At 50.0% G+C, this 27189-nt stretch overlaps 5 protein-coding genes across 7 annotated transcripts; 4 read left to right on the forward strand and 1 right to left on the reverse strand.

Annotated features, from left to right (window-relative positions):
- The first annotated feature begins 467 nt into the window (after positions 1 to 467).
- LOC120957056 (RING finger and SPRY domain-containing protein 1-like) lies at positions 468 to 10579 on the forward strand. Of its 3 annotated transcripts, none has more exons than XM_040378992.2 (7): positions 468 to 871; positions 1970 to 2603; positions 7172 to 7505; positions 7584 to 7673; positions 7746 to 7863; positions 7946 to 8568; positions 8633 to 10579. In XM_040378992.2, exons 2-7 carry the CDS (start codon positions 2326 to 2328, stop codon positions 8942 to 8944), a joined length of 1755 nt encoding a protein of 584 aa, XP_040234926.2. In that variant the 5' UTR covers positions 468 to 871; positions 1970 to 2325; the 3' UTR covers positions 8945 to 10579. The 3 variants fall into 3 exon arrangements, with proteins under 3 accessions (XP_040234926.2, XP_040234925.2, XP_040234927.2); XM_040378991.2 differs by having other exon boundaries at positions 468 to 803; XM_040378993.2 differs by having other exon boundaries at positions 468 to 2603.
- Positions 10580 to 10850: 271 nt separating this feature from the next.
- LOC120956035 (protein phosphatase 1B) lies at positions 10851 to 20304 on the forward strand. Its single transcript, XM_040377404.2, has 3 exons — positions 10851 to 12349; positions 15852 to 15944; positions 16040 to 20304. The coding sequence occupies exon 3, from the start codon at positions 16173 to 16175 to the stop codon at positions 17277 to 17279; it is 1107 nt and encodes a 368-aa protein (XP_040233338.1). The 5' UTR covers positions 10851 to 12349; positions 15852 to 15944; positions 16040 to 16172; the 3' UTR covers positions 17280 to 20304.
- A 412-nt stretch (positions 20305 to 20716) lies between these two features.
- Positions 20717 to 22084, forward strand: LOC120956034 (uncharacterized). Its single transcript, XM_040377402.2, has 2 exons — positions 20717 to 21778; positions 21846 to 22084. The coding sequence occupies exons 1-2, from the start codon at positions 20717 to 20719 to the stop codon at positions 22059 to 22061; spliced, it is 1278 nt and encodes a 425-aa protein (XP_040233336.2). The 3' UTR covers positions 22062 to 22084.
- Positions 22085 to 22238: 154 nt separating this feature from the next.
- On the forward strand, positions 22239 to 23377 carry LOC120956450 (metaxin-2). The gene is made up of 3 exons (XM_040377923.2): positions 22239 to 22438; positions 22509 to 23100; positions 23162 to 23377. Exons 1-3 carry the CDS (start codon positions 22393 to 22395, stop codon positions 23319 to 23321), a joined length of 798 nt encoding a protein of 265 aa, XP_040233857.2. The 5' UTR covers positions 22239 to 22392; the 3' UTR covers positions 23322 to 23377.
- A 42-nt stretch (positions 23378 to 23419) lies between these two features.
- On the reverse strand, positions 23420 to 27157 carry LOC120956448 (DNA-directed RNA polymerase III subunit RPC2). Its single transcript, XM_040377920.2, has 2 exons — positions 26937 to 27157; positions 23420 to 26839 (listed from the first exon to the last, which is right to left on the reverse strand). Exons 1-2 carry the CDS (start codon positions 27003 to 27005, stop codon positions 23504 to 23506), a joined length of 3405 nt encoding a protein of 1134 aa, XP_040233854.1. The 5' UTR covers positions 27006 to 27157; the 3' UTR covers positions 23420 to 23503.
- Between the last annotated feature and the right edge of the window lie 32 nt (positions 27158 to 27189).

The raw sequence follows: 27189 nt of genomic DNA on the forward strand, positions 1-27189 counted from the left end.
ACAAATATGCATTCACTCATTTTATTAAATTGTCTTTTTTGGTAAAAAAAAAACGAAAGGATAATTGAGTGTTTCTAATAGACTGATGTACACAAAGGTTATCCGTGTAAAAAAATATTAGACCGCATGTCCTCAGCGCGGACCAGTGTGTTTCGAGAAATGTGCCGCAGATTCAGCATTGCATCCGATGAATTCAGGTATCATCAACGTTTTCAAGCATCATACCGCAGTCTTGGCTTTGGCTAAGACAGATTCGGGAAGGGGTCCCGCGGTCTTGAGATAAAGTGTGAAACCCTGTAATATTACAAATATCACATTTTAACACGAAATACAATCATAATTTTGAGTTTAAAAAGTCCCAACATCTCTGAATGTTCTAATTTCAAATAAAGTAAAAATGCAAACACATTTTACCAACTGTCAAACGTCACGTCCTGCGGGGCCGCCCATAATTGCCTTGTTGATTCATTGTTTTTTTTTCTAATCTCCGCCACCATTCGGGACGGATTAAACGACAGAACGGGCGTAAAAAAGGTTTCCTCGGCAATCCAAAACCCTCCGCGTTCGCGTGTGCTGTGTCTCGCGCTGTCCCGCCGCGTACGAACATTCCGGCAGCGGTCACTTTCCTTGCGCCACGGGTTGCAGTGAAAATTACGCACCAACTCGAAGTAGTGAAACGCGCGAGTGGCGAATTGTGTGCGCTCTGGTGGTGCCGAAGAATCTCAACGTCTCACACGCCAAAAGGTGGACGGCGACAAGTTCGCAACCTGCCCCCGTTACCTGTCCCCGTTCCATTCTCCTAGGTTGGTTGGTGTGTTGGATTGCATCAACAGTCGAGCAACTTCGCATAGTTGGCCTGAGTTCGTTTCCAGTGCGTTTGTGTGTGATGTGTGTGTTTGCATTTGTACGGGTGTGTGTGTGTGTGTGGTTCCAAAAGTTCCGGACAGTCCGAACCGTTCGGCCGGAACCTTTCCGTGGGGGCTAGGTGTTTATTTTCTATTTCAGTGTCGTTTGCTCTTGTCCCCCTTATCAAGTGATGTAAAGTGAATGTGTCCTGGGTGCAGGGGAGGAGGGTGAAGTGCCAGGTCTTAGAAAACACAAACACACACACACATACACACCCCTTTCACACAAACACGGCCACCACTCACTGGTTGCATGCGTGTGTTTATTTTCAAGCGATTGATGGTAATAGCAGCAGCAGCAGGCTCCACCGCATAACGAAAGTTCACCACCCCCCAACGAGGCAAGCTTCGATCTCCCTCCCAAGAAGAACCGTTGACCGTCATTCGGAGCATGTGTGTGTGCGTGTGTGTTTGTATGTGGGATAAAAATGTGATATTAAACAGCAGCGCTAATTGGCAGCATGATCGATGATCCTAGCAGGCGAACCTGAAACACCCCCATCCCCTTGTTTGCACCGTTTTAGCCGACCAAGGAAGTGAGCACACCTCTATCAACCTTGCGTCTATCGTCTCGCCGTCTTAGATCGCCGAACCACCGAGCAGCAGCAGCAGCAGCAGTAGTCGCAGCCGCCGACGACAGAAAAAGCGCACCGAGCTAAAAGGTGTCGCAGAACAAATGATCGTAATCGGTGCCGCAACAACTCCTCCCCGAGCCAACCCCGGTGTGCTTTCGCTTTCGTAAACCTTCCCATCCCCCACCTCCACACCCTGTGTTAATCGTATCTTGTAACGGGAGGGTGCTTTTTGTCACTCACTCCCCTCTTCTCGGGCCGATTGCGTGAATTGCGTTTGTTTACGCGCATTTTGTCGCACGAACCCGCGTGCCCGCGTGCGCACCGCTAATCCGGCTGATGCTGTGTGCGACTGGGTGTTGCGTCTGTTGTGCGTACGCGTACCGCGAAAGCTGCCCAGTGACGAATGCGGACATGACGAACGGTTTTGTGCCATTTTTAGTACTATAACCCAAACCAAAAAAAAATCTCTTAAAATTGTTTCTTTCCCAGCGCGCAGTGAGTGAAACAAAAAGGTGTGTGTGTGTGTAGAAAGTGTCGTTAAAACGTCGGCAAAAAGGAATTTGAAGTGAGAGAGAGAGAGAAAAAAAGAATCGCCAATACACCGGAAGCGTGTGTGTGTGTGTGTCGGCCACGTCGTCGACCGGGGGCCATCTGCAAATATGAAGAAGCTGACCACATAACGGCAAAGGAACACGGGTTTTGTGTGCGGCTCCATCCACCACCATCCACGCCCATACTTCGAGGCGTAGAAGTAGTACGACCCCCGTCCTCTCTCTCTCCCATCCATTCTCTTCGTAGCATTCTTCCCCTCATCTCACCACCCTCCCAGCCCGCGTGTATTCGCAATGGGTGTGTGCCTGTGCAAGGACAAGGTCGAAGAGGGATTTGTGGACGACAGTAGCCGGGATTCGTACGCACCGACCGGCAACGATACGGGCCGGCTGGCGGGCAGTGGCGGTGGCAGCAGCGGTGGACCGAACGGTCAGCAGCAGCAGCATCATCACCATCATCACAACCACCACATCCGGCACTACTCCCGGTCCGATCGGCAGGTTTCACTGTCCGACACGGTGGACGCGCTGGTCAAGGAGACGCTCGAAATCATCCGCTCGATCGTGGACAAGTAAGTGTAACGGATGCGAACGAACGCGCGAAACAGAAAACAAAAAACAGCCCTTCGAAAAGGGGCATTAATGGGTGGGCCGGGGAGGAGGGCCAATGCTCCGACCCTTGGTAAATGAGTGTAATTATCGAATCGAAGCATTGACGTCGTCGCGCGTCCCTTCCGGCCGTTTCCTTCCTGTCCCTCTTTTTGTCCTTGCCAGTCCTAGCCGGAATCGATCCGCGCGACAGCCCCCAATCCTTGGCAGCGATTGGTGGATTGAACCAATTGAAATGTGGTGCCGTTGATTACTCACACGCACCTGCTGTGCCTCTGGGTGTGCGTGTTTATTAACCGAGATATCGAGGACCTTTGGACCCTGCCACGACGACCGCGATAATCCTTGCTCGGTTGGCCAGTAGGGCGGAAATTAATTCATTCTGTCAGCGTGAGCTTCTCATTCGGCTGGCAAACGTTTAGTCACCATCGATTGGAAGGGCAATGGGGACGGGGCAAAGGAAGGGGCGTAATGAAGTGGGGGGGGGGGGGGGTTTCCGTTCCAAACACGTGCGCACCGTACTGTAAAAGTGAGTGTCCGATTAACGAACGCCCCAATGCGATGGATTTGCGGAAGAAAGGAAGCGTGTCAAAGAAACCCCCGTGTCCTCTGACGTGTCCCCACCATTATCGCTCCAAAATGTTTCAACATTCAAGAGATAAACGAATAAGCTTTGGTTGGTGGTTGGTGTGCGCTGTCTGTCGCCGAAAGGGATGTTGGACATGGACTCATCTCTCGTGGCCATGAAGCAAACATCCTCTGTGTGTGTGTTTTTTTTATCATAAAAACGTGTTTTCCCCCCAACAACACTGCATAAAATGCATGCTCATGTGCTCATGTGTTCGCCTTCATTGCCCTTGGCACTTGTTTTACGCATCATCTTACGCGAGCGTACGCGGCGGAAACGGTTAAAAAAGGTCATCCGGGGACGGGTTTTTTACATTCTTTCTTTCTCTTTCTCTCTCTCTGCCTCTTTAATCAGCATCCCCCAGCACACAACACAACACCCCGCACAGTCGATGATATTAATGTCGTTCTGATAAGCTCGCATTGTTCGCCTACGCGAGTCGACGTCATCATCACAATCGGGTAGCGTAGTAATAGTGGCCGTACAAAACCACCCCCCAGCGGGAATTTTACAATGGGAGGTACAAGGTACGAGGAGCAGCCGTATGTGAATTAGGCTTTTTTTGCAATAGGTTCCCCTTCCCCCTTTTGGCCACGTTTCGGAAGAGGTTTGAAATGATTTCCTCCATTACAATTAATGCCCATTATTCGCTCAGCTTGCTCAACTGCGTCTCTCCGGAGCAGCCAGTTCTCATGCTTAATGTATGGGGCACGCTGTCTTTGGGCAATTATGATTTTCTTCCATTGTCTGCTGGCACAAATGGCACATCGCAAAAGAAAATCCCCATTTCATCACAACCAAGCAAACACACACACATCGCGTCTATTGGCTCGATAATCTTTCGGCAGAAGGTTTCGGTCTCTACCTTTTTGCGCTGGACATGCTGGCTGGTCTCTTGGCATGGTTTGTGGACCGGCACAACACGTCGATAATATTGGGTTTTTGCTGGTTCGGGGTCGGGCTGGCGAAAGAAAGTGGGTACGTCGTTTCGGTTGCTTTGTCGCCCCATAATAAGCAAAATAGGGGGCTCTTGCCAGGGAACCAAAGTTGTATGTCGCACACAAACATACACAAACACACACACACGCATCAAAGCAACCATTTGTATGAAGCACGCGAACACGCGTATCGCATTACGAAAATGGGAAGGAAACTATCGAGCACACACATTGCGAACCCGTGAGAAAAGAGGGGTGCCGGGAGGTCTAAAGGTCCTTCTGAGTCTAATTAATTTTCACACGAAACCTTTTTTTTTCACGGAGATTATGTTCACACACACACTACCTCACCTCAGTTAGTAAGTAGCGGGTTTGGGTTGGCGTCATGCGGGAATTTAGGACACAAAGTAGGGTGTTGAATTAGAAAGAGTTTTATTGGTTTTCTGGGTTTTGTTTTTTTCTGTGGTGAAAAATTCATGTTAGTACAAGAGAAAAGTAAGAGCTTTGGTCAACAGTATTTGCAAGGAAAAGTAATGTATCAATTATTGTAAAAAATAGCAAAGTTCTGAGCAAAGTTAAACCAACCAACCAGAAGGGTTGCTTCGACAGATTTGAAACTCAAAATGTGTTTTTAGTTCTAGACGAGTTGCCTTGGAAACGATCTCTGACAAACTCACTAGTAGTGAGTCACTCACTGCAACACGGCTTTAAATCTAATCCCTGAACTAGTGATGGGTAAAGTTGGCAAAAATTCGGAGTTGACTCCGATCCGATGCCGATAATTTCGGAACCGACTTAGGTTGTTCCACCCAGCATTATCCGGAGTCATTTGGAGTCTTCTGGAGCTGTTCGGAATCGTCTGGAGCCGTCCGGAGTCGGAGTCGTCCGAAGTTTCCCGGAGTAAGAGTCGTGCGGAATCGATTGGAGTCGAAACAAAGGCCTGTTGGATGCACACGAAAGACAAAAAAACACAACGAAATGAAATGCCTGATCGCAAGCACATTGTACCGGACGACTCCAATTGATTCCGAACGACTCTGGACAACTCCGAATGACTCCGACTTCGGACGGCTCCTGACGAGCCCGGACGGCTCCTGGCGACTCCGGATGATTCCGGACAACTCCTGAAGACTCTAGACGACTCTGATTCTGGGCAGAACTTCTTCTTCTTATTTGACACAACAACCGTTGTCGGGCAAGGCCTTCCTTGTACCCACTAGTGAAGTGAGCTTGAGCTTGGCTTTCAGTGACTTATAGTTACCATAGCAGGATAGTCAGTCGTCCTACGTATGGGGGCACGGTCTATTCGGGACTTGAACCCATGACGGGCATGTTGTTAAGTCGTACGAGTTGACGATTGTACCACCAGACCGGCTCGAGACCGACTAGTTCTGGGCAGAACTAGTGGTTCCGATTTTGCCGGAGTCGAATCCGAGTCGTAGATGCGCTCCAGAGAGCACATCGCTATTTTGAAACGATCAACGCCAAAATATTGTATTTTTACTAATCAGAATAGGTAACAAAACTATTTTTCAGAAAACGTTTTAGTTTCAATCACTAAATCTATTTTGTTTGCTTAAAATGTACATAAACGTATGTACCAACTAAAAACAAAACAAAAAAGAAATCATCTTGCTGCATTGCTTGTCGATCCTTATCACACGCCGTTCGGTAAGGGTGATAGCAACAGAAGCGACCATGGATATCACTAATCCATATCAACGCTCTTTTTGCGTAGATAGCTTGACCGAAAACACCTTGCCACCTTGCGATGACGCGAACACGCGCACGCTCTTCATCCGCAACCGGGGGGATTGCCTCTTATTGGCGCAAGTCGTTAGTCACGCCTGCTGATAAGGAAGTGCACGGTGGATGAGGAAAGGGAGGGATGGGGATCGAAAGGGGGAGGGCGCTCCGCACGTCGACTTCAAAGCGAATGCGAAACGTGCCCTTTTAATCCTTCAAAAAGTGTGCATTTTGTTGTGCCGCCCTCTCACTCTCTGCTTTGCTACTTTTTCGGCCACATATTAATAACACCGAGTGTACGTGCCTTCAAAGACGCTACGCAAGACGCACTGCACCTGCATTTGTAGGCAAGCGAGCGAGCGGCTGACGTTTGCTTGTGCTGTGATTAATCCGATCGGTGGAAGGAAATCTGTATTCACATCCGATTACAGATGATGCGTCCCGTACAATCTAACAAGATAATTCAATTGGAATTTGCTAACATTCTGTCCTGCTCGGCGTCGTCTTGTTTGTGAGTGCCACTAACCAACCCACTAAATAGGGGGGAGGGTAGGGCAATGCTATCGTGGGAAAGCATCGAAAGAAGGGTGGAGTGTGTTGTACCTTTCCGTTTGTTATACAAATAAACGAATTGCATCGCGATGCAATGCAGTTTTAAGCAAGAGAGGAGGCACCGTGTTTGCATGCATGCCAATCACTTGCACTACAGTTTCGCAAAGCTGGCAATGCATGTCAGGCGATGCAATGATTACATTTCGCTCGCGCAAATGCTTCGTTCTGGAGAAGAAAGATAGGAAAAAGGACGCCCGGCAGTGGCGCGCCTTCCATTATTGACCCTGAAGTGGAGGGGGAAGTGGCAGAAAGTTGGGGCTCACCGGATGGTATATTGATTCAACACTTGAGCGCGCGCTCGCTCTCTCTAGCTACCGGAGTGGCCGGAGAAGTGCACGGATCCCTTTTGCTCAAGGTCGCTTGCTCGTCTTGTGCGAGATGTTGGCACTCACACCAAAAAAAGTGATGTGTGTTACTTTCGAGCCTTTTTACCCCACCGGTGAATAATTTAATTGTTAGCAATCAATAAGAGGATGTAGAGAGTTACGTGCCTGATTGCTGCACTGAGCAGAGGAGAGCTTTTACTCCATGAAATAGTTTTATAACCAAAATGCATCACAACTGCAATTATTAATCTCCCTTTTTATCTCCTTTTTTCATCTTCCAGTGAACCGGAAACACCCAGCTCGATGGTGATGCTGCACGACCTAACGGACAAACCGTCCGGCTGGATACAGCTGGTAAAGTCCCTAATACGCGTGGTGCCGCTGGACAATCCGATGGGCCCGAGCGTGATCACGCTACTGCTCGACGATAGCCCGCTGCCGTCGAAGGAATCGGTGCTGGAGGTGGCCGACATGATAACACGATCGATACGCCGCACGCCGAAGCGCGAGCGCAACATGTGCATCATACTGGGCTTCCTGGCCGAGCGTCTGGCCGGTCCGTGCAGCATATCGGCCCTGTCGGAGGTAACGCTCGGCTATTTGCTAGGGAATTTGGTAAGTTTTGATCGCAAAATGTGTTGTAGCACTGGGCTTATGCGTTCTTTTGTCCTGCTCCCCGTTTTTCCAATTTAGGACGAAGGAATCCACCCAGACGTGATGCTGTTTTCGCTGATCGCGCTGGAAAAGTTCGCACAAACGAGTGAAAACAAGAGCACCATTAGGGTGAGTGTTGGAGGGTTTGATCGATCGCACTCGTGGAACAATAAAGCTAAAGACATTTTCCTTCAATTGTAGCGAAAACTGGCACTCTATCCGGACAATCCACTGCTGCGGCTCGAACGACACATCAGCAACAATGATTTCACCCTGCGACAGGTCGGCTTTTGCGCCCAATGGTGTCTCGATAACTATTGTAAGCGAGTCTCGTGGAAGTCCTTTTTTTTGGAATGCTTACTGATCCTGCCCCTTCCTTCTCTCTCTCTCTCTCCTGCCAGTCCTTATCGATGGTCGGCAATACTCATACGAGGTGGCGGACGTCAGCAACGTGAACGTGATGCTCAACACGCGCGACGTCAGCGAGTACCTGAAAATCTCGGCCGACGGGCTGACGGCCCGCTGCGACGCGTACTCGTTCGAGAGCGTCCGGTGCACGTACCAGGTGAATGCGGGCTGCTGGTACTACGAGGTGCTGATCATGACACCGGGCGTGATGCAGATCGGCTGGGCGACCAAGGACTCCAACTTCCTCAGCCACGAGGGCTACGGCATCGGGGACGATGCGTACTCGATCGCGTTCGACGGCTGCCGGAAGCTGATCTGGCACAAGGCGAAACCGATGCAGCACAACCTGAACGTGTGGTCGGGCGGTTCGGTGCTCGGCTGTCTGCTCGATCTGGACGCGCGCGAAGTCATCTTCAGCCTGGACGGGGTGGAGGGCGAGGTGCTGAAGCAGCTGTTCGAGTCGAGCGACACGATCGATGGGTTCTTTGCGGCGGCCTCGTTCATGTCCTTCCAGCAGTGCCGGTTCAACTTTGGCTCCACGCCGTTTGTCTATCCGCCCAAAAATCGGCCCTTCAAGAGCTTTAACGATCATGCGGCGCTGAGCGAGCAGGATAAGGTGAGCGAAAGCCCACCCGGTGGTACGATTCAAGTCTACAATTCTCCTCTCTCCTTCGCTTCAGATTGTTTTGCCCCGTCATCTGTTCCTGGAGCAGCTGCGCAAGCTGAGCGTGCGCGAGGATTCCTGCACGCTGTGCTTCGACATGAAGGCGACGATACGAATCGAACCGTGCCAGCATCGCGGTTTCTGCACGAACTGTGCCGCACTGTTGCAGTTCTGTCCGATGTGTCGCGCCGACATTGTCAGTACGGTGCAGGAGGAAACGCCCCCGGACGATACCAGCCCGGTGGGCAGCTCGGAAGCGAATCAATCGAGCGGGAGCGGCGTGCTGCCCAAAGCAACCAACGCAGAGGAGGAACAGGCGCAAGTGTAAGTGCGCCGGAACCACACAGGCGGGTAATAATTGCGAGCGATCGAGCGCTGTGCTTGTGTTTAATGCGGGGTTACACTGCTTTGCTTAGCAAGCCCTCCATTTTGCGGCAAATATGTCCTAATGCAGTGAGAAAATGTGATAGCTTTCTATTGGAGAAAAACGGAACACTAACTAACAGTACAGCAAACACAACAAAAACACGAGCGAAACAAAGTGTGATAGGAAGGAGAAGTAGTGAACGATAGAGCAAGAGAGAGATAGATAGACCGGTGCGATAGCCTCTGGCCTATAAGCAAACAAATGGGCGTCTAGCAGTGTGTGTTTGTTTTTTAAACGCCATGTGTGTCGTTGTAAAACGTTACATCGTGTCACATGGCTTGTGTACTTATAATGTACTGTGTAGGTAATCGGTTGAGATCTTTTCCCCTCACCCCCTCTCGTTTACATGTACATTTGTCACCACAGTTTGCCATCACAAAAAGTATCACGCCCGGGGCAGGGGAAAGGAAGAAACACGGTTTAAACTTTCGGTCAATGTTTTTCTCGATGTTTTGCGCAACCGTCTTCCGGTTTTACACGTCGTTTGAGTTTCAGAAACTCTCCGTGCAAGGTGTTCGAGAAGCACAACTCCGGACCGGTGTAATTGCATCATTTTTAATACGTTATACGTTAGGGTACTAAGTATTAGGGGCTATCACTGCGTAACCTGTATGGATTTAGTTATTTGTTTAGTGTTTCGAGTTTGTTGTTTTTAGACACGCCTGTGCTGAACGTATTGCTGCTGCCCGTGCATATACGTTCATCGAAGACAATACTACTAGACAGAGCTATTTAACCATGAAACAATCAGCACATTGCACTAATAACTTACCACACCTAGTGACCTAAGATGAGAATGTTTGTGAAGGAACTCGTCAGTGCACGCGCGCGTTAGTTTTGGGAATAGGCAAAATAGGCAAACAAAAGCAACGACGACTGGGGGGAAGTCTATGCAGAGAGAGCATTAGAGGAGTAGAATTACAGTTGCACCATATGGGGTCCGTTTTTGCGATCCATGAATTTTGGTTTGCTGTACCATTTACTTTTCCGATTTAACACAGCACCCGGGAGCATTACAATTGCGAACAACAGAAAACATTATTCGTCAAGTTTGTTACGTTTAAAGTAGTTCAATAAAATACACGAACAAACAAGGACATACACATTCAGCAACATGCAAAGCACACAGGTATCAGTAACGTCCGTTGTTTTTCCTGTTCCTTTACAACAGCACCGGGGTACGCTACCAAAAGAAATAACCATAGCAAAAAGAAACCTATCTAAAAAAAACAGGCCGTTGAAAAGAGGGTGGTAGAGCAGTAGCAGCGGGTCCAGTAACATTCATTAGTTAGTGAACTGCGTGAAATGTTGTTGTGCACAGGGAAGAGTTGTAGGAAACGATGATGTATAAATAGGGTAACAAATACGACTGATATATTTTTGTACACGCGCAAAAGCATTGTATGGAACAGGGGATTGTAAATAATGGCTAGTAAGAGTATGTGCGAAATGTGTAAAACAGAGTTTGATTTATAAAAGCGCCACTGAGTAAAACAAAACAATGGACCGATCATGTTCATGTTATTTAATGAAAAATCGTTGTTGGATGCTTTTTTTGCTCATAGCAATATCACACACGGATGGAATATTTCTTTATTTTTGTTAATATAAAGCTAATCAAAGAAAAGGTAGCATGGTAGCAGTTGAACGTTAAACAAGGCCAATCAAATATTATTCGGCAACGGTTTCCCACGGACCGTTCATTTTCAAATCCACGCATACGTCAGACGTAAGACGTTTGAATGCGCAAGCGAGACGGCAACAGTGGACAATTCTGGCAGCGCCCCGCGCTGTCAACTGCCGTTTTTTTCTTCAACTGTCATTTTTTTCTGACAGCGCGTAGCCTACGAAATTGTGCGCGTTCCGTGGACTTTGCAAACTTACAACACACTCTGCTCGCGTATCGCGACAAAACTGTGCGACGGATAAGAAGTGTTCCCCCGCGATCGGATTGTAATCCCCTTACCCCTAAGAACGGAACGGACACGGTGGCAACGGGCTGCACGCTACAAATTGCTGCGAACAGGCAGCGGGCACACCGGCTTCCATTGGCAGGATCGAACACAAGGAGCTCCTGGATTGCGGCACTACACTACGCTCTGTGGCTGTGGTGATGGTGACACGGGCGATACTTCTAGATTGAACAATACCACACACGCACACGCATTTGCTCCTTGTGCGGGCTGTAAAGTGTGTTCCGAAGCGTGAACAGCACGACCGGAAGGGCACAAAAGGTACGCACCGTGGCCCTCAAGCTTGCTGGTGCGAGGACACCGATGCACTGGGCGTCAAACAGGTAGCAGCGCGAGCCGTGAAAGCACACCTGGAGGAGACGAACAGGTTGGCAGTACCCCGCGTGCAGGCTATAAAAAAACGAAGAAGACACTGTTAAACGCATACAGAAAAGAGCCTTCGATAACCAATCCCGTCTCGATGATAGAGCCTACGACTGAATGCGCAAAAAGCAAGAGCATCGTGCGAGATAAATACAAGACGCTGTAGGCTTGTGTGGACACGGGTCCATCTCAGAACTCCATCGCCTAAAGTGTGAAAAAAGCATACACGCATTTGGAGCGAAACAGGATAAGCAAACGACGATCCCCGTGACACCAAACGAAGGACGCAGTGGCTGCTAGGGATCAATGAGGCGAGCTGTTGCTGTGATGACGGTGATGATGTGCAGCTGAAACGCGCTCTACCTGTCGTCCGCAACTGTGCCATGAGTAACGAGTGCTGAATGGTGTGTATGTGAGTGTGTGTGTGTGCCCGTGCGTCAATGTGTGTGTGTGCGTGCGTTTAGTCGCGTTTTAGTTTTGTTTTGTTTGGCCCTCAGTGTCGCGCGCGCGGAGTTTTGCAATCACACCACCACCCCATTACACCCATCACAAGGGGGGCAGCAAGCTGTGCTGGCTCGCTGGCTTGCAATAAGGCTGCACGCGCGTGTGTGTGTCACACATTGGGTCAAACTTAACGACCACGACCCCTCTCACGTCATCGTTGGTCGGTCAGCGTTGTAATTACAGCGAACGGTCGCAAGGCAAGCTGCTGCATCATACCGCACACCGGTGGACCGTCCGTCCGTCCCGTAGTTGTAGAATAATGTGCGCGTTGCGCGGCTAAAGCACACAGGCCCACCTTCCACTCCGCGTCGTCTGCTCCGAATGAATTGTGGCCATCGGCGTAGCTTAAGCTTGTCCCGTTTGTTCCGCAAGATCGTCGCAACGGAAAGGCACACCCGTAAGCGAAGGCGCAAGAAGAGCGAAGGCGCGGACTAGGCGGGGTTGCTGCACCGATAAGTAATCACAGGTAGGTGTGCACCGCACGGGAGCCAGCTCGCTAATTTTCGGCAAACTTTTGTGTTCCAAACAGGCAACAAGGCTCGCTCTCTCTCTTCTAACCCACCCCCGGGAGTCGAAGGGGGTGAAATTCGAAGGTGGGGGAATTATCAGATGAAAAGAACGACAACTGCAATTTACTGCTGTCATGAGGCTTACGTCCTTCCGATGCCAAGGACCACTACCCTCAATACACCTTTGATTACTAAGTAGTCACATGTGGTGATTGCAATCTTGTCAGTTTTGCTGGACCTCGGACCGTACCGGGCCGTGTCATTCGGCCTCTCCTTCGACTCGAAACTGTGTTCTGAGCTCCGAGGGTAATTAAAATAAGTACTCTTTCTCCACCCCCTCCTTCTCGCACGACACATCAGCATCGTGTGCCCCAGAGAACACACTGCGGCATGTACGCACAGAGGTTTCGAAAACTTTGGCTCAATATTGAAACTTTGTATCATTGCTAAGGCGGGGTACGGAGCGACTGACAAGAATCAGCTTTCAGTTGCACATTTCGGCTCGAGTCCAATTAGAAGCAAGAAAAATATCGTTACATTGCATTGAAGCTTGCAAAGCTTGTTTTAAAATGTAGTGCCCTCAATAAATGGAGTATTGAAGTCCTTTTTTCGGTTCCACCACCCGTCGAGACTTGTCCGATTTACCCTAAATAAAGGACACATCATAAATGCAGCAGGGAGAACAAGGCAGGCGGAGAGGCAGGTTTATTTCGATTCCATAGCGACCGATTTATGTGTCCCTTCCCTTCCTTCTCACGCCCTTCCCTCTTGCGGGCGCCCTAACAACGACGTCGCTTTGTTTCCTCGCCCACAGGTTGATTCATTTTCCGTGAGCGATTGGATTTCCCCTCCACTGTTTGTTGGCGTGAAGGTAGGACGGATGGGGGGAGGGGGTGTAATGGTGGAAGGGTGGTAGGTGGGTAGCCTGTTGTAACATGAATTTTCCAAACCGATGCAAATGCTCGTTTACGTTTCGCCAAGTGCATGGTGCACAAGTGACCGGAGGCGCTCGCTACTTGTGACTCATACAATCGATGGCAGCAGAATCGCGCGCGCGTTCAACTTGAAACAACATGTAAACGTGTGTGCGTATGTGTGCGAGTGTCGGTGTGTTTTGTTTGTGTGTCCTTACTCATCGGAAACTGTATGTGTGTGCTTGTGTGCATTGCAGCCGATATGCAAATGTGGGGACAGCAAAAGGAGTTTTGAATTTGCAAATTCCCAACACTTTATAGTCTCTTGTATCTTTCTTTCTTTTTGCTTCTTTTTTTGGTTGTTGTTGTTGCAGGAAAGGTAATTCATGCTAACCTGCTGACGCAAGGAGGGCTTTAAACGCAGAATCGCAGCCACTGATAGAAGAGCATCAATGAGCGTTGTTTGAGCGGGGGAGCAGCGCGCAGTCACGGCGAAAAATAGGTCACGCGGAAAGCGTTTCATTCATACACAGCAGCAGCAGCAGCAGTCCTGTCGCACGTCCTCGTCGTCGTCCTAGTTGTCCGGCACGATGAGGGAGAGAGAGCGAAAGAGAGAGAAAGAGACAGAGCCTTGAAAGGGGGACGACCGACCCATTTGATTCATAAAAGATGCCCGGCAAAAGGCCAACTACTAGATACACCACTGGTGGCGGTGGTGGATCTATGTGCTGACATTATACGTCCGGCGACAAAAGGAGCCACACAGCCACTTGAAAGCAAAGGGATATAGGCGACACCCGGAAGAACGTTCTGCTACTGCTGCTGCTGCTCTGGTTCCGTTCGACCCCAAGTCCGTCAACACGAGTGCAAGGACGAAGAATGAACGATGTGTGATAGATTGTGTCCATGTGGCGTGTGTGCGTGCGTTTATATCATATGAATAGGCGCATCGATTGCCGATGAGGAGTCATCGATAGCAGTGAGGGATAATCCTTTCTGGAGGCGCCTGTAAGAAAAATGGCATCGCACACACATAGCAACGGAATGGGTGCAGCAGCACCAGCCCGGAGAATGTGCGCCTATGGAATGTGGTGGTGCATAGGAACTTGCATAGGCCACCTCACAATCGCCATTGAATGTCCGTCAGACGAGCACTGTCACTAAGCACTCAGACAAAATGCAGGAGGAATTTGTGCTCCCGGGTTTCTAAACAGCCAACCGCCACCTTAGAGACGCACCGCGAGCGAGGGAAGAACTGTTTAACTGCTCGGGCTCCCAACCGCGCGCACATTCATATAAATCTGTCGGGGCGCAAAATGGTATTGCGCGCTTACGCGAACAATTTAAAAATAATCTATTTTAAATGATTTAACAATGACCATCGCGCGCGGAACCCAATTGTGTAGCGTTGGGGGTTCCCAGTGCGAGCGGGAAAGGGGCAGTGTAATGCAAAGTAAAAGAAGAAGCAAGCCATGAGCAATGTGCTGCCATCGCCGCCTGCTTCGTCTGTGTTACTCTCCCCATCCCATGTAATGTTTTGCTTTTCTGAAGCATATCGATAGAGAGCCCCTAGAGCCGCCGCAACGATATGTGTGTGTGTGTGCACGCTGTTTCGCATCTTTTTCCCGTCACACTATTTTTAGTGATAAAGTAAAAGCGCACACGAGATATCAGAGGAAATTATGGTGGGGGTGAAGAGGGCTTGGATGGTGAATTTTAATTAAATTGTGTGCAAACATGGTGACGCTTTCGGGTTGAGCAGTGTGCGCCGTTCGCTCCGGTCTCTATTGGCATGGAGGCTCCAGTTTCCTTTCCATCCTCTGCTCCACCCAAACCACATCCAATCCTGGACACTCACACACACACTGTATGGGATGGCGCGGTTTGGCTTGCTGCTTCTGCTGCATGTGGCATATGCAAAATGGGCCAGTGGCGCAAACGAAATTTGCTTCCGCTTCCGATGGGGTAATTTGTGCTGGTAAGGGGAGGGCCGGTGTTGGAGAGAGCGCTTGGGAGGAAGCTTTTGACCTTTAGTTCGATTTTCCCCTTTAGTCTGCTGCCATCCTGACCTATCGGCGAGCTTTCAAACAATGGTGTTCCGGTCAATAATTTTATATCTAAAAGGAGCGCATGCCATCATGCCTCCTGTTGGAGTGTCCGTTGAGTCATGCACCAGTGGATAGAATTACTTCGGTTCGATCTTGACTTGACTTCCTTTTTCGTGATCGTGACAAAATTTGTATTTTAAAAATCGCTACCAAAGGCGTATCAAAGGCCGGAAATAAGTAGCATGCGTGATGCTGTGTCGTTCTCAGTATTTAAAAGGTGGTCAATTAAATATCAGCATCGGTCAGGAATGAAGTTATCGCAAATGAGATCATTTCTATTTTTAGCAACGGTAGCAATATGTAGCAAAACGTTACGACATATACTTTCCCCTCTCCTCGCGCAAGCACACGGCCAAGAGTTGGTTGTGGTTGCTTAAATCCGTTATTATGTTGTGTTATCGTTATCTAATTTTGTTTCTTTTTATCTTGCTTTTCAGAACGTAGAGATAATCGTTTCACATTAAACTGTTAACTGATAAATTCAACATCATCATCATCCAGGAGCGGTATAACCATTCGCCTCAGAGAAGGTAAGTTTACACCGAGGTTTTTTTTAAACCTTCCGTACCACGAGACGAACCTTCCCTTTTCTTACTCTTCTCATTACTTTGCTCATTTGGAACAGTTGGGAAAGTGACGGACGGCTTCGATCTCTACCGTCACACGCAGGCAATCTCTCCACCGGCCGTGGGTCTGAAGCGTGTCGCAAAAAAAAAACCAAAAAATCCCGTAGCTTACTACCGAGATAGCCGAGAACGATGGGTGCCTTTCTGGAGAAGCCAATGACCTCCAAGCACAACGAGCACGGCGAGGGCAATGGGCTGCGGTACGGCGTCGGCTCGATGCAGGGCTGGCGGTGCGAGATGGAGGACGCCTACCACGCCAAAACCGGGCTGGGCGACAGCCTGGACGACTGGAACTACTTCGCCGTGTTCGATGGGCACGCGGGCGACAACGTGGCCAAGCACTGTGCGGCCAACCTGCTGCAGCGCATCATCACGACGACCGAGTTCGGCAACAATGACATCACCAAGGGCATACACACCGGCTTCCTGCAGCTGGACGAGTCGATGCGCGCCATCCCCGAGCTGGCGTCCGGGCTGGACAAGTCCGGCACGACCGCCGTCTGCGCGTTCATCTCCGGCCAGCACCTGTACATAGCGAACTGTGGCGATTCGCGCGCCGTCCTCTGCCAGAACGCGCAGCCCATCTTCACCACCCAGGACCACAAGCCGATCCTGCCGGGCGAGAAGGAGCGCATCCAGAACGCGGGCGGCTCCGTCATGGTGCAGCGCGTGAACGGCAGCCTCGCGGTGAGCCGGGCGCTCGGCGACTATGACTACAAGAAGGTGGCGAACCTGGGCCAGTGCGAGCAGCTCGTGTCGCCCGAGCCGGAGATATTCTGCCGCGACCGGGAACCGGCCGACGAGTTTCTGGTGCTCGCCTGCGACGGCGTCTGGGACGTGATGAGCAACGAGGAGCTGTGCCAGTTCGTGCACAACCGGCTGGAGGTGTCCGACAACCTGGTGGACGTGGCGAACCAGGTGATCGACACCTGCCTGCACAAGGGCAGCCGGGACAACATGAGCATCATCATCATCGCATTTCCGGGCGCGCCGCCCGTCTCGGAGGAGGCGCAGAAGCGCGAGGAAGCGCTGGAGCAGCACCTGCGGGCCCGCATCGAGCAGATACTGGGCGAGATGAGCTCGATCGAGTACGGCGCACTGCTGAAGGAGCTGGCCCGGGAGGACATTCCCGACCTACCGCCCGGCGGTGGCCTACACGCCAAGTGTTCGTACGTGTCGAAGGTGTTTAAGGAGCTGCATCCAAAGCTGGCCGAAACGTGCGAAATGGGAAACTACTAAAAGCAGGGACGGCAGGTAGTGCGGAAATAGAACAAACAAAAAGGAAAGGTTATAAAGTAATAATTACAACAAACAGATGCAAAGATGTCCCACGCCCTTCCCGGTGGTGTTGTATCCTCCGCCCAGTCCCACACACTCTTCCTTCCCAGCGAGCACTTTGGCATGCGCGAATGTGCCGAACAAGTGCTGGCTGGCAGGGTAAAATCGCATACAAAGGAATATAGCTGGGAACGAGCATCTTTTTTTTTCTACTGTAATCATTCAAATCAGGCAGTGAATTGATATGATGAACACACACACAGAAACAAAAAGCCCAAGCATATAAAAGGACGTAGATCGTAAGGAGCAGTAGTAGCTAATAAGGCTGTGTTCATTGTTGCTGTTATAGTGAAGAGAGAGAGAGAGAGAGAGAAAACACAAAATAATGAAAAAAGTGGACATACATACTGAACATACAGGACGTACACAACGCAACAAAGCAGCGCAGATTGTCTTCAAAACATGGGTGCCAAGTGAGTTGTGTGGTGAGGTGTCGCAAGTAAACAATTAAAACAAAACAAACCCAAGCTATACACTGTACAGAACACACACACACACCATCGGCGCCATTTTTTCATTTGATTAGCGGATAGCTGGTAGTATACATAGCTCAACACTGGTAGGGATCGGTAAGGACACAGTCAAAAGAAGCAGCAGCAACAGTAAGAGCATCGTAAGAAACAAAACGTTTAAGTTACATTAATTAAGTATGTTTTTAGTTTTTAAAGTACTATCTGTATTATTCTTCGGATTAGCAGTTTTAAATCTAAATTTATGCCGTGTTTAGGGGCGCTGAAATTAACGAACCCTTATGCTAATTAACTACTATATGAATGTGGCAGTTGCGTACAAGTATTGCGCGGATCTATTGCTTTCTTTAGTTTGTGCTTTCCGTTCGTATTCTTTTCACTTTCGTCCACTTTGTCAGGACGTTTTACGGTTTCCATTTTGTTTCTCAGTGAAATGATAGTGTAAGACTAGGCCGATAGGTTTGTTAGCGTGTTGTTGTGATAGTGCTAAATATTACTCGCCTACCCCTCCCCCCTATCTGCCATCCCCCCTTCAACGCTTTACTCTCGCTCTGTCCCTCCCTTCTTGCAAGTGCTGCTGTTTTCAAAAGGTATATTAACAAAATTCAAGTTTGTTTGTGTTGCGATTGTCGTATAGCAGCGCTCTCAGCTATGAAAAATGATAATGGATTACAAAGGAAGTAACTAAACACTACACACACCCGAAAAGCGACAGCAAACACACACATTTCTCGTATAGGATTGTAAAGGGAGGGGAGTAAGCTGTAAAAGTCACAAAAGACATGTTATATTGTAGCGTTGGAGTCGATGGAGTTGGGTTGGGTAGGGGGTCAGAATTAAAAAATGGTAACGGGTAACGGGGAATGAGATAAAGGGCGAAAAGGGAACGCGAAACACAGGAGTTGATATAATGTATCGTAGTACGTTAAGAACCATTAACAAAACTATCCTTCACATCATACTGGTCCTTTTTTGTTTGTTCTTACTGAAGAGAAATGATGTTGTGATAAGACGAAAAAACAGAGAAAAGGAATGAACATACGATGTCCAATGGGGGCACAGACGAGTAGAACAATGAAGTGTAGTTTTGAGCATAGAAAAGGTAACAGGCAAGTGAGGAACACACACGGCAGAGCAAACAAAACACGTATGAAGAACAACCATAAACGAGCTCGATCTTGCGTGTTTTGAGGCATGTGTCTGGGACTCGCTGTTCGAAGCCCTTTCCTCCTACTCGTGTTAGGTTTCTTGTATAAGCAATTTTCTGTTAAGATAGGAATTTTGGGAAGAACACCACTCTCCCGCGTCCTTACTTTTTATTCACAATGCGTGAAATTCATTATCTTGCACTGCATCAAAAGTAGAAGAAAAGAATGGGAAATAATCGATCGAATGATCGTCCACGAGAAAAGGATGCTAGGTTGCAAAAAAAAGGCAAATTGTATTAATATGTTTACCAAACAAGCAAGCAAACAAACAAACAAACAAATCCCTTTTTTGAATTTGGTTCCAAGCTTTATCGGTTTGGTTTGAGTAGAAGCTGCATTAAAAGTGTCCAATGCGATCACACCGGAGTAGAGACCATGGAGTAGACAGAAGGGGGAGGAAAGCATACTAAGTAAAACAAGTAGTAGGGGAAAAACATTCCATAAGATCCACACACTCACATACCTACACAAAGCACACAAGCCTACTAGATTAGAACCCTCGTGCAAGGGGGCATGTTGTTCCACCCTTAAAGGATGGGATTTGTAAAAAAGCAAGCAAGCATGCAACAAAACCATGTGCGAAGATTCATTTTGTACCGGACAGAGAGAGAGACAGCAAGTGTCAGTGGATAAACAACTCCCAGCGGGAGTGATTAGTATTTCATCATCCTACAACAAAGTTTAATGTTTGGCTGCGTGCGTGCCCCTTGCAAGAAGTTAATAATATCAAGTGCGCCCGTCGTTTGTGTATACTAGCTTTGCGGTGTGTATATCGCTCGCTCTAACACTTCCCTAGACATACATCACCCCCTCCCCAGAGTACGTGGGGATGCATTATGTTTGTAGTAGTTGCGAGCAGAGGGCCAAACGTAAAATGCAATCAAACCAACAAAAAGAGAAGTAAAACATACTCACCCAACATTCATCTATACATTCAGAACTATATTTTTGCATTTAAAATACGCGAGATGTACCGGCGGTTTGTAGGAGGGGGAGTCGTCTTCAAAGACACGAGACATCGCGCGTTCCATTGAGTGTGTGCTGTAAAACTTGAAAACCATCACTAGAAAAAAACGGAAAAACACTACACAAAAACACTCCAATGTAATGTAGCTGTCCTGTTTCGTAAGAATCTGGAGGCCAGCTTCCCATTTGAAAACATACACACCCAGACACACACAAAAATACTGTAAATGAAAAAGAAAATAGAGTTGGTGTTTTATTGCTAGAAGACCGTTTGAAATATGATGCATGTGTGTGTGTGTTGTTTGGTGTGTGGTGGAGTAGTGTATTTCGACTGGCAAAACCTGTGCTGCGCGTACATCCGAAACGGTCATCCCGTCTCAATGCGGAAGTTTGAACTTAACGAGACGTGCTAACACACATTTCGCCGTTGTTTACTTATAGAAAAGATAAATATTACAAATCTCTTATCGTACCACCTGGTCGTTTTGTGCCGCGCCCGGGGTGATCATCTGTTATCACCTTCGAGGAGAGTAATTGAACTGAAAGTGAAAATGGCTCCTCCCGTGCGGCAAGTGAAAGCTGCACTGCCCGATGGTTACTGCGATGTGTGAAGAACATTGATTCCGTGGCTGTGACAGTGATTGCACGCAGCAGCCCAGTTTTGTCAGTGTGTTAATAGTGTGTGTGCTGAAGTATGATGTTCTCGAAAGGCGTTTATTCCGTGCTAGTTTTAATGATTTTCTGGAAAACGGAAGGAATTTTGTGTAAGGAGAATGAAAAAAGCGGCAACGACATATCCGGCCTCAACCCATCGTTCTACCTGACAACGGATTTTATCCTTCATCTGAACGAACTCATCAAACACCTGGCAGTGTACGCGCTGGATGATACGGTCGACTCTCGACACGCGCTCGACCATGCCGGTGCCATGTGGAACCACACGGAAGTGGTGCTGCAAGAGTTGCTCCAACGATCCGCATCGGATAATGCAACGCACGTTTCACTACACAAAGCTCTGGATGTGATCCGACGGGAAAGGATTCACTTCATGAAACGCGTATCAGACATTGATGCAACAGCACTAATCGAACGCTCGGGAAAGTATCCCGCCGCTATCACATACACCATGCAGTCCAGCGTACACGGACTTACCCACGTGTCGGCCAAACTGTTGCGCGTGCTGGCCGGCACGAGCGAAAGGACGGGACGGGCCAACCCGACCAACGCAACCATCGACCTGTTCCTGGACGTGTTCAACCGTGCGATAGTGGACACGCAGGAAAACTTTCAAACCCAAATCAATCGTGCTTTAAGACGCGTAAAGTCCCGTCTCGCTTCCCTCGATGCGACGACCGCGCTGGGGCAGTATCTGATGAAGTTGGCCGAGCTGTACGCGTTGCAGAAAAGCGATATTAACGCAAAGCTGACGCTGATCGGCACGTCCGTGAGTGAGAAGATGGAAGCTTTCAGCACAATGGTTGACGGCCAGCTAACCGCTGGCCTTACGGGTTTGCTGACGGATGCTGCAACGTCTTCGGGGCATCAGTTTCTTTACCTCTGCCTAAAGCGCTACGTCTACTCGTACTTCGATGAGGCGCGAGCGGTGGCAAAGCTGCTGCACTGCGGTGAGCCGGAACTGAGCACACTGCAGTATCTGGTAACGGTGGCCGGACCGATACTGGAACGTGCGGCCATCTCGGACAGTAGTGCGACGAAGATGAACGCTATCTGCAGCTCAACCGCTTGCACTGATTTTGTAAGTGTTGTTTTCGTTTTCACATTTTACATCCCTTCAATGGTTCCATATGGTTTCTCTTTGGCAGTATTACCTTTCCTTGGGGGATCAGATTATGCTGGTCGACTCGCGGATACAGAGCTACGTAGCGTTCATTCACTCGGAGCTGGCGGAGCTCGAGCTACGAGTGTACACGTGCGTCCAAGCTGCTTCAATGGATATGGACGCGTACGTAACCTCGATCAGATCGAGGTTTGGCGTCTGTTTAACGTCGGGAAATGTTAATTTTGTAAATGGTGCTTAAAATAAACGAAAATTATTGATTGCTTTCCTGTTTTTGATTTAAAATGTAACCGTCTACGAAATCACATGGTCGGCACAGCTGGCACGTGGTCACCAACAAAACAACCATCATCATAGCAACCTTTGCCAAACACAACCCCCCCATGTTAGCTCTATAAACCTTGGTTCGCGCTGTCAGTTGCCGTTTTGTTGTGATTGCTCTCTTCTCCTGCTGTGAAAGTCACGGACGAGAGTTTTTACATAACTTGCGCTGAGGATTGTTGTTTATTTTGTGCTTTTAGTCTTTGGTGCTTTCTGCCGGGTGCTAGCAGCAACCCTTCTCCCACAAACCAATGGCATCAACGATAGATAACTTTTACCAAAAAACGGCCACAGCAGGTAAGTTGTCCGTCTCTGTTGTGTGAGAAGCTTTTGTTTGATGATCTCACCACCGCCATCCCCTATACAGCCATGAAAGATTGGCCCCGCGATGCCGTACTGTACCAGCCGTACGAGGAGGAACAGATCCTGCTGGCAGAGAATGCGAGCTGCCTGGCGGTACGCACCTACCTGAAAATGCTCAACCTGCCGGTCGCGCTGGAGCAGCGGGCGAACGCCGAGTTCATGTCGCCCGGTGGCAAACGCACCAAGCTGCCCGTCCTGCGGGTGGAAAACTTTATCTACGCCGAGTTCGACCACATCGTGACGTTTCTGGAGAAAAACTTTAACAAATCGCTCAGCGCGCCGCTCACGCCCGAGGAGAAGGACCAGATGCGCTCGACCAACTGTCTGGTGGAGCATCTGTTCACCACGGCCGAGCAGTACGTGAGCTGGATCGATCCGGAGGTGCGCAACACGGTGACGAAGAAGCGCAACGGGTGCGTATTTCCTTTCCCGCTCAACCACGTGCAGAACTGGCGCAAGGAGAGTGCGGTACGGCGGCAGCTCCGCATGGCGGACTATCTGCACGAGGGCATCGACACGATTATGGGCGAGGTGGACCATCTGTGTCAGGATTTGAGCAGCCGGTTGGGCGATAAGCGGTACTTCTTCGGGGACAGGTAAGTCGCATGGCCTGTGGTATGTCCCAGGGTCTTATTTTATTGCTTTCTCTACTTTTAGCCCCACGGAACTGGACGCTCTCGTGTTTGGACATCTGTACAGCATCTTCACGATGAAGCTGCCGAACAACGTGCTCGCACTAACAATTCACAAGTACAGCAATCTGAACCAGTTCTGTAAAAACATCGACGAGACGTACTTTAGCGTGAAGGGAAAGTAATCTCCCAGAGGTCGTTCGCTTATGTTCGAAAATACATGTGAGTTGTTCTGAATGTATGAACCTTCTCGTGGTAAAAATCTCATAACAAGTTGAGAAAATTAAACTGTAATAATCAAGCTGCATTCTTTATTCAAACTCTATAACATTAATCTTCGGCCGTAAAGCGACAATTCCCTTCCATTCTAATAGTTCTGCAACTTCAGCCGCGGCACAATGTTCATGCTGGTCAGCTCCTGGAACAGCAGCTTGCACGCGTACGGCATCGAAATCGTCGACACGCTCGCCGACGAGCGACAGTTGTGACACCAGGACGAGTAAGCCAACCGGCCGCACACATTGCACACGTCCACATCGAACGCGTCGGACGAAATCATCAGCCGCTCCATAATCAGCATGCTAGCGCCGTACGAAATCAAACAATCGCGCTCCATCTCACCCAACCGGAGGCCACCCTCCCGGCTACGACCCTGCGTCGGTTGGCGCGTTAGTACCGCCCTCGGTCCGCGGGCACGTGCATGCATCTTGTCCTGCACCATGTGCTTCAGCTTCTGGTAGTACACCGGCCCGGAGTAGATGTACACCTCGAGCGGTTCGCCCGTAATGCCCGAGTAAAACACATCCTTGCCGAGATAGTTAAACCCATGGTTGAACAGCTCGTCCTGCAGATCCGAACACTTTGATCCGCCGAACGCGGTGCCGTAGTGAAATTTGCCCTCCAGCACGCCCGCCTTACTGCCCAGCAGCTCCAGCGTTTTACCGACCGTCATACGGGACGGGAAACCGTGCGGGTTCATCACCATATCCGGCGACATGCCGTAATCATTGAAGGGAAGGTCTTCCTGCTCCACAATCAGCCCCGTCACACCTTTCTGCCCATGACGGGAGCTAAACTTGTCCCCGATTTCCGGACGGCGCGTTTGACGCAACAGAATCTTGACCAGGAACTCTTCCTCATTGTTGGTCGACACGAGGACCCGCTCGGCGTAGCTCGGCTCGGTGCCCTTGTACGTCACCGGTACCGCACTGTACGCGATCGGCTGCTGGCCGGACTCTTTCTGCTCGATCGGATTGTTCGATTTCACTGCCGGCATTTCCTTGTTCACCATCGTTTGCTTGCACGTGAGCCGCTCGCCCGGCGACACGATACCGTCCGTATCGAGACACTCATGCTTGGCGATTATCTTCCCAGTCACTCCATCCTTCATCGGGCCCATGATACGATCGAACGTTTGGTTGCTGTACCGCTTGATCGTACACTTGCTGTTCTTGTACACGAGACACCGACCGTACCCACGGTCGATCGACGCTTTGTTCAGTATCAGCGCATCCTCAATGTCGTACCCGGAGTAGCTCATTACGGCGACGGTTGCGTTTTGGCCCGCCGGCAGCTTGTCGAAATTCGTCAGCTCGATCGTGCGCGATCGTACCATCGGACTCTGCGGATACACGATATTGTACATCAGCGTGTCGATGCGGTTCTTCTGATTGTACCCGATGATGCCCATCGCCTGCTTTCCCATCGCACACTGGTACGTGTTACGGGGGCTCTGGTTGTGGTGCGGGTACGGTACCAACCCGGCACAGACCCCCAGCAGCGTGAACGGTTCAATCTCCAAGTGGGTCGTCTTTTCCGGATCAATGTCACGCTCCTGGTACGCGATGAACGAATCATTCTCCTCATTCACGTCCAAATACTCGATCAGCCCATCGTGCAGGAAGTCATCGAACTTGCGCAATCCAAGCTTCATCTGCTCGAGATGCTCCTGCAGCACGAGCGGACGCCCCGCCTGCACGATAATGTACGGCCGGCACAGTCTTCCCCCGTCGGTGTGAATGTAAACGCAGCGCTGCGTGAACGAGGTGTGAATCGACACGAACGCTCCGATCAGTCCACGACGGCGCATCATACGGAACACCTCCACCAGCCGGCGGTAAGCGATCGTCACGCCCAATATGTTACCGTTGATGAACACCATAAACACCTTCGGATTGTTGATCGTTTCACCGCCCAGCAGGCGAATGTCTTCCACGCCCGCATTGTACGCCAACCGTATGACCGGTTCCTCGTCCACCTCCGTCGTGATGTGCGTCATGAGGGCGAGATTTTTCACCAACCCGCACGCCTCACCCTCGGGCGTATCGGAAGGGCACAGCATGCCCCACTGACTGGGCTGCAGCGAGCGTGGCCCCGACACTTTGCGCGTCTTTTCGAACTGGGAGTTGACGCGCGTCATCATGCCGAGGGCGGAGATGTAGCTGAGCCGCGACAGCACCTGCGTAACGCCCGCCCGCTCCATCTTGAACCGCTTGATCGTCCAGTTGCCCGTCGAGATGGCCGTTTCCAGGCCGGCCGTAATGAGCGCCTCCCTCATGTGCTTTCCCACATCGAACTGGGCTGCCTTTATCTTCGGAATGTTCTTGTCCGCAATCATCTTCAGCTCCCAGTTGAACCGCTTGAACAGATCCTCAAACATCAGCGAAAGCAGCGAACCGGCCAACTCCAGCCGCTTGTTGCCGTAGTAGTCCCGATCGTCCACCGCACTGCGATCCAGCTCGGCCGCCATCACGCGGCGTATCATCAGCGCCACGTAGATCGCTTTCACCTGAAAGTTAAAGCTCGGTACGGGCACGTGCGCCAGGATCGTAGTGGCAAGTAGATCGCGTGCCTCATCGGCGGTCGTTTTATACTTCGTTGCTGCCGTTGTGAACCGCTTAGCAATCAACTTCGACCCCATATACTCCAGCGCACGCTGCTGCGTAAACACCTTATGGTTGGCCGCTTCCAGCAGCGACGGTGCGAAGCGCTTCTGCGTCTCCGGATCGATACCGACGAGCTGCATAATCTCCTGATCCGACGCAATGCCCATCGCCTTCAGTATGATCGCGACCGGGATTTCCTCCGTCATGGAGTTGTGCTTCAGATAGTACCGGCCGTGCTTCGTCAGCAGGATGGTGCGCGATTTCTTCTCGTGCGTCGAGCTCGTCACCTGACACTGGATCACGCCGTTGTAATCCTCCGTGATCATTTTGTTCCAGCTCAGCTGCTCCTGGATGAGAATTACCTTCTCCGTGCCGCGGATGATAAAGTAACCGCCCGGATCCATCGGACACTCGTTCACCTTCGACAGCTGGTAGTCCGATTTGCCCGTCAGCACACAGTTGGACGAGCGCAGCATTATAGGCATACGGCCGATGAGCAGCCCGTTCCGCACGACACGCTGCGTGCCGCGGGTGTACTCAATGTCGACGGTGATCGGTGCCGAGTAGGTCATGTCCCGCAGCCGGCATTCGTGCGGTGTGGTTGATTTCGTGTTGTTGAAACCCTCCTCCACATCCGGCTTGCCGACGTGTACGTTCAGGTACTTGAGGTAGAAGCACGGATCGGCATCACTCTTTACCTCCTGGTTGGCCTGCACAATCTTCTTGATGTCCACGTTGATGAAGTAGTTGAATGAGTCGATGTGTTGCTTTACCAGCCCCTTCACCTGCAGGAACGCTGGCACCAGTTTCCATTTTTCCTGCAAAAGAGAATTACAAGCAGAAGGTTACACCTAGAGCACGTTGCGAGGATTTGCATGATGCAAGTCTGTGTGTGTGTGTTTTCCCCTTTCGAACCTCTAGGGCACGTTGCACTTTCTTGTAGTTTTTGCCCTCTTCCTTCCAGTGTTTCTCCTCGCCATGCATGGTGCCGGCGGTGGGAACAGTTCGTTTGCAGTTCAACACAAGTTAGGAGTGGAAATTTTGTGTATTTTCACCAAATTTTACTGATTTTTTGCAACGAAATGCAACGCACAGCCAGAACGTGCTCGGTTGTAAACAACGTTTTGACGTTTCGTGCCGGTCGGACAGGGGTGGCGAACTACAAATT

The sequence above is a fragment of the Anopheles coluzzii genome, chromosome 3, assembly GCF_943734685.1.
Source record: "Anopheles coluzzii chromosome 3, AcolN3, whole genome shotgun sequence".
Classification (NCBI taxonomy): domain Eukaryota; kingdom Metazoa; phylum Arthropoda; class Insecta; order Diptera; family Culicidae; genus Anopheles; species Anopheles coluzzii.